The sequence below is a fragment of the Squalius cephalus genome, assembly GCF_949319135.1.
Source record: "Squalius cephalus genome assembly, chromosome: 16".
NCBI lineage: Eukaryota > Metazoa > Chordata > Actinopteri > Cypriniformes > Leuciscidae > Squalius > Squalius cephalus.
Genome location: NC_137137.1, coordinates 21,103,002 through 21,117,095, shown reverse-complemented (window position 1 = coordinate 21,117,095; position 14,094 = coordinate 21,103,002). Strand labels below are relative to the sequence as shown.

Here is a 14,094-nt window from a genome sequence, read left to right as displayed (position 1 = left end):
GTCAAGGTGTAGAGGTCGAGTCTAAAGCGGATTGCGGAAAGTGTTGCTGTAAGAAGCGTTTTCGCACTCTCCAAATGCTATTTGGCAGACTTTACTCATACAGAGACATTCCCACTGGAACAAAGGGCTGGACGTCACTGCTGGACGACGACCACCTGGGGTTTGAGTTTACATTTAGGCTACAACCTTTTTTTGTTTTTTTTTTGTTTATCTCACCACCACACATGTTGGGTCTCAGAGGGATGATATCATATTCCTGCCACGTGAAAAGTGAGTTACTTCAGCCATTTCTTCCTAACATTACTCTTAACATTAACAGTTTTGTTGTTTAGTTTGATTCTGTTAAAAATATTTAACTAAAAAATGCCATCCTGATTACATTATTAGCCTACACCAACTAAACTCTGCTTTAAGATTTTTTGTTAGTTTTGTTGGTGTAATCTTATGAAGTCAGCTTGATTTAGTAATTTTGTGGTAAAACATGTTTAACTTTAATGTATCCTTCAAATCAGATGTTACATGGTGCACATTTCTGTATACATAGGCTACTTTTTTTTTTTTACAGTGTAAGGCAAACATCTCATGTGCTATCAAACATATGTCAACAAACAAATTATTTAATCAGAAATCATTCATATTGTAAAATGTCTTTCAATCACTGAAAAAAATATATTTTCATGACTTATCACAACTTTTTTTCTTTTGTCAAATCAACCATTAATGTGGTTCAGATAACATAATATTTTGAGTTTCTGTTGATTAAACCAGTCTTCATTGTATTAACGATTAAGTTTTAATTTCAATGAACTCAAAATTAAGGCAACCAGGTAACTTCATTTTTTTAAGTTACTTACTTTAACCAACAATATTTTTTCCAGTGATACAAGAGACCATGCTATTGTGAATGTAGTCACGGCTCAACGAAAAACATTTCAACAGTTAAAGAGCCTGCATTTCCGCAGAACTGGTTTGGAACTACTTTCTCCATGTAGGCCATGTCATGTGACATATGAAGTTATTCAGTGTTCCCCGCCTCCATTCATGAATATGACGACTCTTTTATGTGGCTTCATCGGACAGTTAAGCCCAAACTATACTTCATGTAACTTTCTCACAGACAAGCACTTGTGTGAGGCAAGGTTATTATAGTTTTGCATTTTTAAATTAGTTTTTATTTTAATATCATTTTCAAATTTCCTATAAATTTCAGTTTAGTTAGTTTCATTAATGGTTTTGTTAGTTTTAGTTTAGTTTTTTATTTTGTGAACACATTTCTATTTAGGTTTTATATATTTAGTTTCAGTTTAAGTTATAGTAATTAGTTTAGCAGAGTTAACAGAACACTTCTAGTTAAAGACATTGAATTTCAGCACAGTTTAATGTTTGCAGTTTACATTTAACTCTTGTGAAAACAAAACTTCTGACATTAAGGTTATTTCTATGATTAATCCTTTCAAACATTATTCTTATATTGATCCATTTATGCTTTTTGTCTATTGCATCGTTTAAAATCATATACTCATAGTTATACACATATTCAAATGTTCTCTTCAGACCAGACATTTAGTAGGTATACTTCTACTGGTCTATAGACATAGACATTCAGGGTTATTTGTTTTTTCCGTTTTCTGCTCAGTGTGGTAACTCAAATGGTGTTAATATGTGTGGTATAGGCCTATCTTGTTTAGGCTAGTTTCACATGAGATGGTTATCTTATACCTGGAATTAATGCCGCGTTCCAGGCAACCTGTAACCCGTGTTTTTCCAACTCGTAACTGGGAGTACATCGATCTAGTACGAGTTCACGGGTGGGAAGTCATGGGTTTGACTGCCGTTCTAGTGCACTTTCACGGGTATAAGGTTGGAAAAACATGGGTTACAGGTCGCCTGGAACGCTACAAAGTCGTGAGTCGTGGTTTGAAGTCGTGATTTACGTGCTCAAAAACCTGCCTGGAACGCAGCATAAGGTACAGATGTATGTGCATGAGGTGGAAATACTTATTTGGGCCTTTCTGCTTCTTAGGGCTGGTTCACACAGAGAGCGGTTTTGCTTTGAAAAACGGAAAAAAGACGCGGGCACAGTGGGGAAAAAGTGCAAGGTCTCGATACGCGTCTTTTAAAAGTTGAACTTATTTTAACTTGAGTGCCGCGTTCCCAGATAGCACATGTACATCACCGAGACGTCTATTTGATGTGCGTGTTTACATCTGGAAGATGTATTTTTAGAGTGTCTGCTCATCTGCAATACGTCTATAGGACGTTTCCTGTCAGATGTCAAATAGACGTTTAGAAAATGTCTTTAAGATGTAATGATTTAAAATGTATGTTAAACTGACATCTTAAAGATGTCTATCAGATGTTAGTAAACAGCAGATGCTTTCCAGATTAAGTGATCTTTAACAGACATCTTGCAGACGTTCGTGTGCTATCTGGGTTTTTAGAGCGTCGTGTCATGCACGTGATGCTGCAGAAGACGCGAGACTCTAGCGCAATGGTCATACATTGAAAAATAAAGTAGCACAGGATGAGAGCTCATTAATTCCAAAAACGATTATTTATTTCTGCTAATTATTATTTTGTTTCAGTTAGTTTTTCAGTAACTGTTGTTAGTTTCGTTTAGTTTTCATTAATGTAGAAATTTATATTTTATTTCAGTGTACGAAAATGTTTTTTGACCACTAGTTTTAGTCTTAGTTTCAGTTTTCGTTTACGAAAATAACCTTGGTGTGAGGGCAGTTAAGAGTCATCTTTATTGGTCATAACTTCTGGAAAGAAATAGCACACACACTGGACAAGGATGAAACTTTCTAGTGCACATATGTTGAGCGTACTATCAACGTATTTTGAAAGGCTGCATTCAACTCTACACATGATAAGTGTTTGCATCAAAACTGAAGTATACTTTGGGCTTGAAGTGCCCACTGGATACGCATAGCCTGCACATAGATATTTCGTATACTATACAGAATTTTGGGAGTATGCATATAGGCTATTCGGACAAGGGAAAAGCTCTGACATTACATTTAGCTGACAATACATTTTTTTTTTTTTAAATCCACTATGGGTGTTGGATAGTGACATATTGAAAATATATTTAATGTCATTGATTATAACAGGACTGGAACATTGTATTGGCCAATTCATAGCCTCAAAGTTCCACTAAAATTCTATTGTGAAATGAAATTTGAATTAAAAAGAATCGCTGGCATAAATCAGAGTTTGAATTTGTTAGGCTACATATTATCATGTTGACAATCTATTATTGCATAAAATAGTCTTAAGATAATTAGAAAAATTGATTAAAGTAGGCCTATATATTTAATTAATAAATTTAACTAAGGCTCTCAAAATGTTTGGTATTTCATCAAGAGGCTAAATTATGATGTTGAGATAGTCTCTTTCTTCATTATTGTGACATAGGCTAGCTAGGCTATCCGATTGAAATGGTTTCTCGAACAAAACAAAATGTAGGGAATTGACTGTATCGTTGTGGTTTGTTATTGCCATCTCGTGTGAGTGACAGGTTGTCCCGCCCTCGCGCCAGTAAACTTCTCTGTCCATTGTGATTTCATGGTGACAGCTGTTAGAAAGCAAATTTGTATTTATAGATAAGTGTAACTTCAACTAAACCTGCATATGACTTGTAAACTTTTTTAAGTAGCATAGGCTTTGTAGTATTTTTGTGCGGTATATCTCATATGAGGGCTGGGGGAAAGGGGAGGTCCTTAATGAAATCTATCTGTGAAGATTCGCCCACCCACTGACGCAAACCCACGGCACATAAGGAAACGGTTCATCTCGTGTGTCACCTCAAGGCAAGTTTCAAATTTGTCACAGGCTGTGTATTCTGAAAAATGACAGGTTTAATTTATGCGACTGCAAACCATTTTGAACAGGATATTCCTATAGGCTACTTACAGACTCAAACAATATAAAGCAGACTTCCGAAAAACTGTACTAGCATACTGAGATGACATTGAAACCAATAAGATTAAGAGCAACAACAACAAAAAAACTAATCGACGAAGACCATTTGCAACATACTATCAAGATATTTATAAACAAACCACAAAGCGTTACATTTGTTGATTCCATGGGGAAACTGGTCTCACGAGCATGACGTCATAGGAAGTTGTCGGCTTGGCATACAATGCACCATGGGAATTGTAGGCTGTTGTGTCACTTGTAACAGCTAGCCTACTAATGCTTTTATTATAACACGCACTGTGCGAATAAAAATGTCACATATAAGAACCACGTGGCAGAACGGGATTTACTGTTCACTTTATCATAATTATCCGTGATTAGTTGTTGTTGCACTTTATATCCATGAATAATTAAAAAAAGAATTAATATTTTAAATGAACTAAATCGTTGAAATCTTCTGAATCTTTTTCAAATATATTCATTCATATTAAAAACATTTTCACCTTGACACCTTTGTGTAGCCTATTGACAAGGAGAGAAGGGAGACTGAAGAATTCTGATTGTGTGAATGACTGATTATTTTAATTCATAATTTATTTCGCCTAATTGTCTTGATTAGGCTACTGTTGAAATGAAAGAGAAATCGATATTGTTTTTGTAATTTATAGGGAAACCGTTTTAAATGCTTAAACACTCTTTCTCTTATTGGTATTTGTGGACGCACATTTTAATGAAGGATAATACAAATTGTTTCTACCATGGAGTCATTGTTTTAAACGAGTCATTTGTGTGAAAGATTCATGACTTGCTCGAGCACAAAACCACTGGCTTGTCGCCACCTACCGGTTAACGATATAACCCGCAGAGAGGCTCACTGAACATAACAATAAATTCATTTTTATATTTTGTGTAATAAAATTTATTTTGGTGAACGGATAGAAAAAATCGAGTTACTGGGATGATTCAAAATTCTCACCACTACTGACAGTTACACACCCCTCTTTATGCGGTTTACAACCTGCATGCATAGTAAGGGAAAGCTTGATTTTAATAGCTAATTTAAAATTATTATTTGGCCTACAATAAAATTATATATTATCCATGTTAATGGTGCTATTATAGGCAGTATCGATATTAATATTATAATGAAGCATTTGTTATGGTTTCAGTAGCCTAGTCAGTCAGTATGCGTCTTCTAAACGCCCAGATTTCAATGATGAGACGTCGGGCGTCTGTCATGTTGTTTTCTGCCCGGTTGTCTCTGGCGTTATGAACGTCGTCTGACAGCGCTTTACGGACATAAGGGCAGGACCAGAGACTGCAATGAAACAGCGACAGGGGGGTGTCTGAGAGGGAAGTGTAGAGGCAGGATAACTGGCATTGCCGGGCGGAACAGTCGCTGAAAATCTGACAGACAAGAAGAAGTGCCGCGCAGTTCTCGGTAAATATCCATTTGAATGGGCGTCATTTGCGCATTGACTCGTTATGATCGTATTATTGCATGCTGAATCTCTTGATTTAAATGTTTCATTAGGTAGCTGGGGTTTCTTTTTCTTTGTGCTGTTTTATTGTACGCATTCCCCTGCTGTTACTCTCTCTCAATCTGTCTGTGTTGACAGACGCCGGGTTTGTTTTTGTCTTTCATCTCTGCTAGCCTGTCAGGATGCATTGCATTCTATCTGAAGGGTCCTAATGCAACAATTCCCTGTTCTCCGTGTCAGCCAATTAGGCTTTATGGTCAAATTTTGTTCCTTCAGGTTTGTGTTGACTGTATTGCAGTATACCTTGGAATTCTCTCATGACTCATGATTTTAAAAAGTGCAGTGCGGAGGTAGCGCAAAGACTGAATTTGAAATGTCATGCCCGTCTGTGTGTGCTGCGGTCTCTATCAAGCTGCTCGTCGGTCTGTGCGTGAGTGAGTGAGTGTGTGTGTGGGTGTGTGGGTGGGGGGGGGATGTGTGTGTGGGTGTGTGGGTGGGTATATAAAAATGATCATGTGGTCAAACCGGGCTGTCAAGGCAGGTGTGATGCAGTTTGCCTCATCGGCAATGTCTGCATAGTGATATTCTGCTGCACTTTATCACAAAATGTCCTTATATCTCCTTTTTTTTCCTCTCTTTTCCAGGTGCCCTCCGGTGCACTGTGTCTCTGTTGGCTGGGATCAGGAGGCGAGGAGCAGCTGAAATACCTCACACTATCAACATTTCCGAATGCATTGAAACGGATGAGAAAAGCTCGCTTGAGTTAACCAAAGCGATTGGAACGTGATCCAATTAGACAAAAAGCTCCTCGAAAATGAAGCAAAAACACGAGGCAGCGTCACTTTACTAAAACACCAAATCAAACCGAACCCAACAGATACGAATACTCGAAATCATATCTATGTACGTCTAAGAGTGTGTGTTTGAGTTGGAGTGTGAATCTATGTTCGTATGCAGGGATGGAGTGGTCTTTAGAGCGGATGAGGGAATGGGTGGCAGGTGGCATGCAGTCTGTGCGAGAGTGTGAGACCAGTGCTCTAGGCACTGCTCTTTGTCTTGCCTTTCTTTTTATCTGGTACTGCTACCGCGTGGGATGCGAGCACGCCGTCCCTTCGCTCCGTGGCGGTTTCAGCCCAGAGCGACGTGGCGGAGCCCTGCCTGGTGGAGTTCTCGCCTCGGATCTCTCGGCCCGTGGAGGCTCGTTGAAACTCCGTCAGGTAGGAGGAAGCGGTGTCAGCGAGGAAGAACTCAACGGCTTCGCCTACTGCCAGTCAACCGAATGTTTCCGTTGCTCCAAGCCCGGCGAGGGCCTGAACCAGCGGCTCTACCACAGCCTGCAGGAGTACGCCAAGCGCTACACCTGGGCCGGCATGGGCCGCGTCCACAAGGGCGTACGCGAGCAGGGCCGCTATCTGCTCTGCAGCCGGCCCTCCATCCAGAAACCTGAGGTCTTCTTCCTGCCGGACCTTACCTCGGCTCCTTTCTTCTCACGGGAGGCGCAGAAGCATGACGTGGAGCTTCTGGAGAGAAGTTTCCCTGCACTTCTGGCCGAATTCGAGAGCGTGTACCGGCTGCCGTCCAGTCGGACCGGCTCCTCGCTTCCACTGGGCTGGAAGGCCAACGGCACACCCCGTGGCCAGTGGTGGACCTTCTATCTGGTGAACCAGGGAACTCCGATGGTGCTGAACGCCAGGCGGTGTCCGCGTACGTGGAGGGTGCTCGGCCAGCTCCGCACCTTTATTGCGAATAATGTGTTTGGAAACGCCTGCTTCTCAGTGCTCAGTCCTGGAACAACCATCACTGAACACTACGGCCCAACCAACGTACGCCTGCGCTGCCATCTTGGTAAGAGATGGTAATCTATGTACACTACCTGTTGAAAGTTTGGGCACAGCTACTTGTTGTTTATTATTTACAACTATTTTTGACATTTTAGAATAAAAGTCAAGTCATCTATACTGTGACATACTGTATCACAGATGGATGTATGGAAATTTTTATACCATTCAAACGTTCAATTATTCAGCAAGGATGCATTGAATGGCACAAAAATGACAGTAAAGACATTTATAATGTAGGGTGAATTCAGGTTGATTGGGACACTTTTTCCAATCATCTCAATGACAAAAATTGTCCCAATCATCCTGAGTTCCCCCCTATTTATATCTCAAATAAAGGATGTTCTTTTAAACTTTCTATTCATCAAAGAATCTAGAACAGAAATGCATCACGGTTTCCACAAAATATTAAGCCGCACAGCTGTTTGAAATATTGATAATAATACAAATATGATGCCATCACAGGAATAAATTAAATTTTATCAACTTAAAATTGTAAAACTTCACAATATTATGTTTTTTACTGTATTGTAATCAAATAAATGCAGCCTCGGTGAGCAGAAGATCTTAATATTTCCAAAACTTTTTTTTTTATGGTAGTGTTCTGTTGTAAATTTAAACAAATCATATTTGATCTTCTTCAGATTCACAACCCAACTTCATCAGTATTAAAGGAGTTTGCATGAATGCTGGACACTTGTTGGGTGCTTTACTTTTACTAAAAAAAACTTTTAGTTATGTAAAGAAATTAATATATAAGTTTATATTTCTCTACAGAACTGATTTCAAGCATTTTTAAGATCACGAGAAAAATAAACTTTAGTCAAATGTTTCCAAACATCTGACTGGCAATGTATGCATTATATGTGACAGCAGCGGTCTGTGCCTGTTTAAGGTATAGCCATTTTCCCTCTGTGTGTGTGTGCAGGACTGAAGGTGCCCTCTGGTTGTGAGTTGGTAGTTGGTGGAGAGCCGCAGTGCTGGTCTGAGGGAAGCTGCCTGCTGTTCGATGACTCTTTTCTTCACACTGCATTTCATGATGGTGAGAAACAGAAACAGTGTGCGGAATAAGTATAATAGATTGTGGTGCACATAGAAAGAAAATGAATACGTTATACGAAAAACTAAATGGAACCTGATGTAACAGATTTATACTTTAAAGAGGAATTTAATTATAAAGTAGTCTCTAATAATCTACAATAAATAATAATATAATAATCCTATTATAGTATTTTTCATGAATAAAAAAGGCAAAAATCAAGTAAATACTGTAACCAACAGTGCACTTAGTAATCTAGTTTTTGCACACTAAGAATCATATTTTTACAGTACACAGTGAATATGTCATGATTCATGAATATGACAATGAAAAACTGGATATAGCACAGCATAATCTGAAATCATTTTTTATACTTGCTCTTTCGTGTCCAGTGATAGCTGAACTCTCCTGTCTGCATCCAAATTCAAATACACGTTTTTTATACAGGCTATGCACACTAGATCTGGATATGTCGCAGTTTGCCAGGTTCTGGGCATTAAATGTTTATTAGATACTCAAAGACTTGTTTAAAATGCGTATTTGCTGAATGCTGACAGTATATGAAAAAGTATTATAGTATTTGCTTTTCAATTATTAGACGGAACTGTTAAAGGGTTAGTTCACCCAAAAATGAAAATTCCATCATTAATTACTCACCCTCATGTCATTACTTCCGTAATTACTCACCCTCATGTCGTTCCAAACCTGTAAGACTTTCGTTCATCTTCAGAACACAAAACTTTCTGATGAAATCTGAGAGCTTTATTTTCAGAGAGTAAACTAATGAAGGCTGAGAATAGGAGCTCCATGCATCTGTATTCAAGCACTGCGTTTCTCAGCTCTGTCAAAATACAAGTCCTGCTTATGACACTTTTTGGCCCAACAGAAAAACGTATCGATGCAAATAATTACAAAATGCCAAATATCGGCCAATATATCTAGTATGCCGTTAGTTGCACTAAGACAAGCGTCACTATTTCTGTTAATAATATTTTATTTACCATATATAATGAATTATATATTATAACTAAATTATGAATGATTCTCTAAAACATGCAGGTTTTTTGAGGACAGGTGTGCACTGTGCAGGTCATTTTGTACGAGATCAGACTAAAAGTCCACATGAAATCAAAATGGAAGTTTTTAGTATGTGTTATAATTACTGTTATCTATAAGCTAGTGTGCTCCAAAACACATATTTAGAAGATATAAGCATTCAAAAGTTACAGTCTCTATCTTCCGACAATATGGATCAATGATTTTGCTGACATCATTCTGCGCTTCAGCTTCTCATCTGATTTTCTGTCCAATCAAATGCTCTCTAGAATCTGAAGCGTCCCGCCCCGTACATTATAAATATACTGCGGCTAAAATCGGTCACTTGTTCACACAATTAATATTAACAACCACAGCGCGCACACAAGTCTGCTCTGGTTTAGAGACACGATAGCACCGAGCGGATCATATGCAGACCACAAAAGTCTGCAGTCGGCGCAGACCACAAAACGTATTGGACCCATTTAAATTCTGCACAGAATGCTATATTTTAAAGAGATATGGAGGAGATTAGGAGGAGAAACGGTTAGATTAGAAGGAAACTGCAGCTTTACTGAGCTCAATGGCTCTGGCTAGCTGATATAAACAAAACGATATTGGCTATTTTAAAAAAAGGGGAGGAGCTGTTCGATATGTCTCGTCAACTTATGTCCTATGGTGTTCGTTTGGCGGCCATCTTGAATTCATGTCAGCGCTAGGGGCAAAAAATGCCGATTTTCATATCTCCTGAACCACACAACATACAAAGACAAATTAACCCACTTTTTCACATAATTCTGACACCAGGAATCAAATGGAAAGGTCATTGACATGGTACATTTTGGTACAAGGTACAAGTTTGCTCAGTGTGTTCCGCACGGTTCCGAACCGTCGGCTGAAGTTGGTCCTCGTTGGCTTTTTTTCATCCGATTCGACATGTTGAATCGGCGCCAGGCCGTCTGTGAGAGAGAGAACTCTGATTGGCTGTTCAGCTTAGTGCATGAGAATAATAGCAAAACAGCGAGCAAAGAAGTCAAAACAGTGCAGATAGAAGGCTGTTCTAATGTTACGTCATCTTACCTGAGTGTTCCTTGGCGGATATTTCAATATTAATGGTCTCTTTTTGAATGAACAATATAGATGAATATATCTGCAGACATAGACAGTTGTCTCATTTACACGCAGGCGCAGAACGCGCATTCTAGATGACAGTCGGCTGTAGTTCTCTCGGTGTGTTCAAGTGCAGCTTTTTCCCCCGACGCAGGCGTCATGAGGCGACAACAAAGTCAGCTTTCATCAGCGCTAGTTCTGTGGCGTCGGTTTGGTGTGTTCCGGCCTTATGGGGCAAATTCAGGCAGCTCTTGCCCCCCAGGGGAACAACTTACACCTCATTGTAAGGTATGTTCTTGCAGAGCCTGCCAGCCTCTTCAAATGTGGAAACCCATATGTTTCTATGAAATCATCGCTTAGAGCTATGACTCGCCAAAATCCGTTGCAATGTTAAGTCTATAGGATTTTTTGCCCAATTTTTCGCTCGCTGGGCAAACATCGTACGCCCGATCACTTATAAAAGATATAGCACACATCTCCTCAATAATCTGCACGATTTGATGCCTCATTCATGGGTAGATGACAAACAGGACTAATGCAGAAAACTATTGCAAAAACAAAATGGCAAAAGTTTTGAGCCTAAAATGTGTTATTTGCCTATTTTTCACCAGTAAAGAGTTGTTGTACCATGTCAATGACCTTTCCATTTGATTCCTGGTGTCAGAATAATATGAAAAAGTGGGTTAATTTGTCTTTGTATGTTGTGTGGTTCAGGAGATATGAAAATCTGCATGACTTCAAGATGGCCGCCAAACGAACCCCATGGGAAATTAGTTGACCTCGGCAACATCAAAAATTCTTAACTACACACCATTAGGGTCCCAAAAAAACAGGTTACAAAAAAATGCCAAACGGGTACATGGGAACCTATTTCTCCTGCTAGACTACAATGTTTACTATAAATGATTTATCTGTGCACATTATTATTGTTTTTTTATTTATTGGGGAGCGGCTATTTACCGTAATTACAGTGCAAATAGTGGCAAATACTATTTGCACCTCAGTGTATAAGTTATATTATAAAACAGTGCGAAAAATAACAATAAATTCAGTATATATGATTATATTTATTAAAATCATGAATGGATGGCACCTTATTGGGACGTTGTCCCTGTCCCTAAAGCACTCCCCTACACCTACCCCTAACAATACCCGTTAATAACTCTTTATTCACACCAAATACCTGTTATTAATGTGCCCTCAAATTCTTTAATCAAAATAATTTCCCCTTAACATTGCAGCGTCATCTTTTCTCTAATGACATGTTTATCGTGAGGGCGGGACAACCTGTCACTCACATGACATCACAACATTAGCAAGCCAAAACCATCCAATCAATTTCCGATGAACAAAATCAAGTCCCGCCCAAAATGTTTTCTTCTTCAAGAAGCCGTTTCACTTGGATATGTCACAATAGAAAAAGAAAAGACTATCGCAACTTGTTTTATGCAGACTTTTTAAGTATTTTTGATAGATGGATTATAAAATGGCCTACAGGAAACCACTCCGAACACATTAGCAACACCCTGGCAACCACTCGCAACATGCTGAAAAGTTTTGCCAGGGCAAGAAAATGATAGTATTTACCATTTACATCATGAATTCCATATACTGTATGTGTGCTCAGGTTCTGCAGAAGATGGCCCGAGAGTCGTGTTCATGGTGGACCTGTGGCATCCAAACGTGGCAGCAGCCGAGAGACAGGCACTGGACTACATCTTCACCCCTGGACGCTGAAAGAGAGCTGGGAGAAGAAAAAAAGGGTTAACAATTTCCATTGTATCAACAGTATGAGATGGGTGCAAAGGGAAAGACAGAGTGTGGAGAGCGTCAGTCTCTTCCTCTAGTATACGTACCTTTACTCTCACTTTCCTTCTTGGCACTGCTTCAGTAGAGACTCCGATGTACCGTCACTATTGTACATTTATCAATGTTTACAGACCTCTTCAAGTTTAACCATAGCCAAAACCTGCTGGTGAACTGTGCTTGAGACAAAGCCCTCGCAATGTTCATGTTGTTCTAACAATTTAGCTGCAGGGTCACTTTATACCCAGTGAGTGTCATAGTATCATTTCACCTAAAGCATTGACAGTCAATCGCACATGGAATTGCACTTTTTGCTAAGCCTGGTTGCCACAGCTAGGTAGGATTGTATAGGAAGCACAGTACAATGTTTGGTCTGTACATTTTTACTGAAGTTAGGCTTACAGAAGCTAAGCTAAACAGTCGTAAAACGACATATGCTGCAACGACAGTGGATTTGACATTTACAGCAAAGGTATGTGGATATATGGCAGAGATGGTATGCGAAGTGAACCGAAGCACTACCAGCTATTGTGTAAAATGACCTCCTCCATTAAACGCACTAGTGGCAAGTTATTTTTCCGCCACGTCTAAGTCAGGGTCGGATCGTTGCGATGGGGATGAATACGAGCACATCAAATCAGCCTGCTTTCCACTTTACTCTTTCCTACCTTGAATTTTCGAAACGATTCAAAACTTATCAATCACTTTGTATCTCTGTGAAACTAAAGAGGGACAGGGCGCTTCATATTTTCCGGAAAACGCAACGTTATGGCTGTTAATATGTGCTAGGTTCAACCTTATTGTGCTTTGTCGTACTGCTTGTAAGCAGAGCTTTCGTGGTTGTCGCATCGATATTGGTACATTCCTTTTGTAAGACAGACCGTTTTGAGACCGTTTCGTGAGAAGTGACATTTTATATCATTGTGAGACTTTTGGAGTTGCAGATCAATTTTATGACAATGTTCCTACTTCCATGTTTCCAAATTGTGTGCCATGGACTCACTTTGCAATGGATTGAGTAATTCTGTTGATTTAATAAAGAACTAATTCAATATTTGGATTTGTGTACTTTGTGGCAATGCTTGTATTTAAATATGTTTGAAAATATATCATGACATGTTCTTTTGTGTTTATGCAAATTAACTGTGGGTGGGTATGAAAAAGATCTGCTAGCAATAAAATTAGCTTCTTCTCAGGAACACCTGCCATTTGGACAAGCATTAAAGCAACACGCTGGATGTTTGGAGGATTTTGTATATGGGGGTGGCAAATAGAAGAGTAGTGCTGCAAACCGCAGCCATTATCAGACTGCAGCTCTGGAGATTTACATAATACATATAACTCTTTTGCTAACACAGAAGGGAGAGACAAATAGTAGATGAATGAAACGGCAGATAAAAGGCAGATGCAATCCACCTACAGTCCATTTCTGTTCTCCAGATTGCATTTTGCAGATCTAATATTCAGTCAAGTTCTTAATACTGCAGAAAATCATTAGAATGGCATTCCAAACTACATTTTCCAATATAAATATTAATGCCCTTTGAACCAACATATAAATTGTCGAATCCAATTCCCAGCAGCAGACACACTTCCCTGCTAACAAAATATGCTAATGTTCATATTGTTCGTGTTCTCTGCACGTTCAAAATGTCTGGGTTTTGAATGTTTAAAAAACGTTTTTTCTTGGTTATGGGAACGTTAATATTATTAAAGAAAGATAACTTTGAACAATCATTCTATTAACGTTAGTGGAAGGTTGTTTGTTCATAACTTTGAGAGAAGCTTAGCCAAAATTCTGAGAACGTTCCTCAGTAGCTGGGTTGTCACATCTTTCAGATGAATAGTTTAATGAAAG

General features: G+C 39.0%; 1 protein-coding gene across 3 annotated transcripts; it reads left to right on the top strand.

The window, feature by feature from the left end:
• The first annotated feature begins 17 nt into the window (after window positions 1–17).
• Window positions 18–13,294, top strand: asphd2 (aspartate beta-hydroxylase domain containing 2). 3 transcript variants are annotated; one of them, XM_079896962.1, is made up of 4 exons: window positions 18–270; window positions 6,053–7,253; window positions 8,175–8,288; window positions 12,058–13,294. In XM_079896962.1, the coding sequence occupies exons 2-4, from the start codon at window positions 6,368–6,370 to the stop codon at window positions 12,165–12,167; spliced, it is 1,110 nt and encodes a 369-aa protein (XP_079753088.1). In that variant the 5' UTR covers window positions 18–270; window positions 6,053–6,367; the 3' UTR covers window positions 12,168–13,294. The 3 variants fall into 3 exon arrangements, with proteins under 3 accessions (XP_079753088.1, XP_079753087.1, XP_079753086.1); XM_079896961.1 differs by lacking the exon at window positions 18–270 and adding an exon at window positions 3,751–3,815; XM_079896960.1 differs by lacking the exon at window positions 18–270 and adding an exon at window positions 5,133–5,368.
• The last annotated feature ends 800 nt before the right edge of the window (window positions 13,295–14,094 follow it).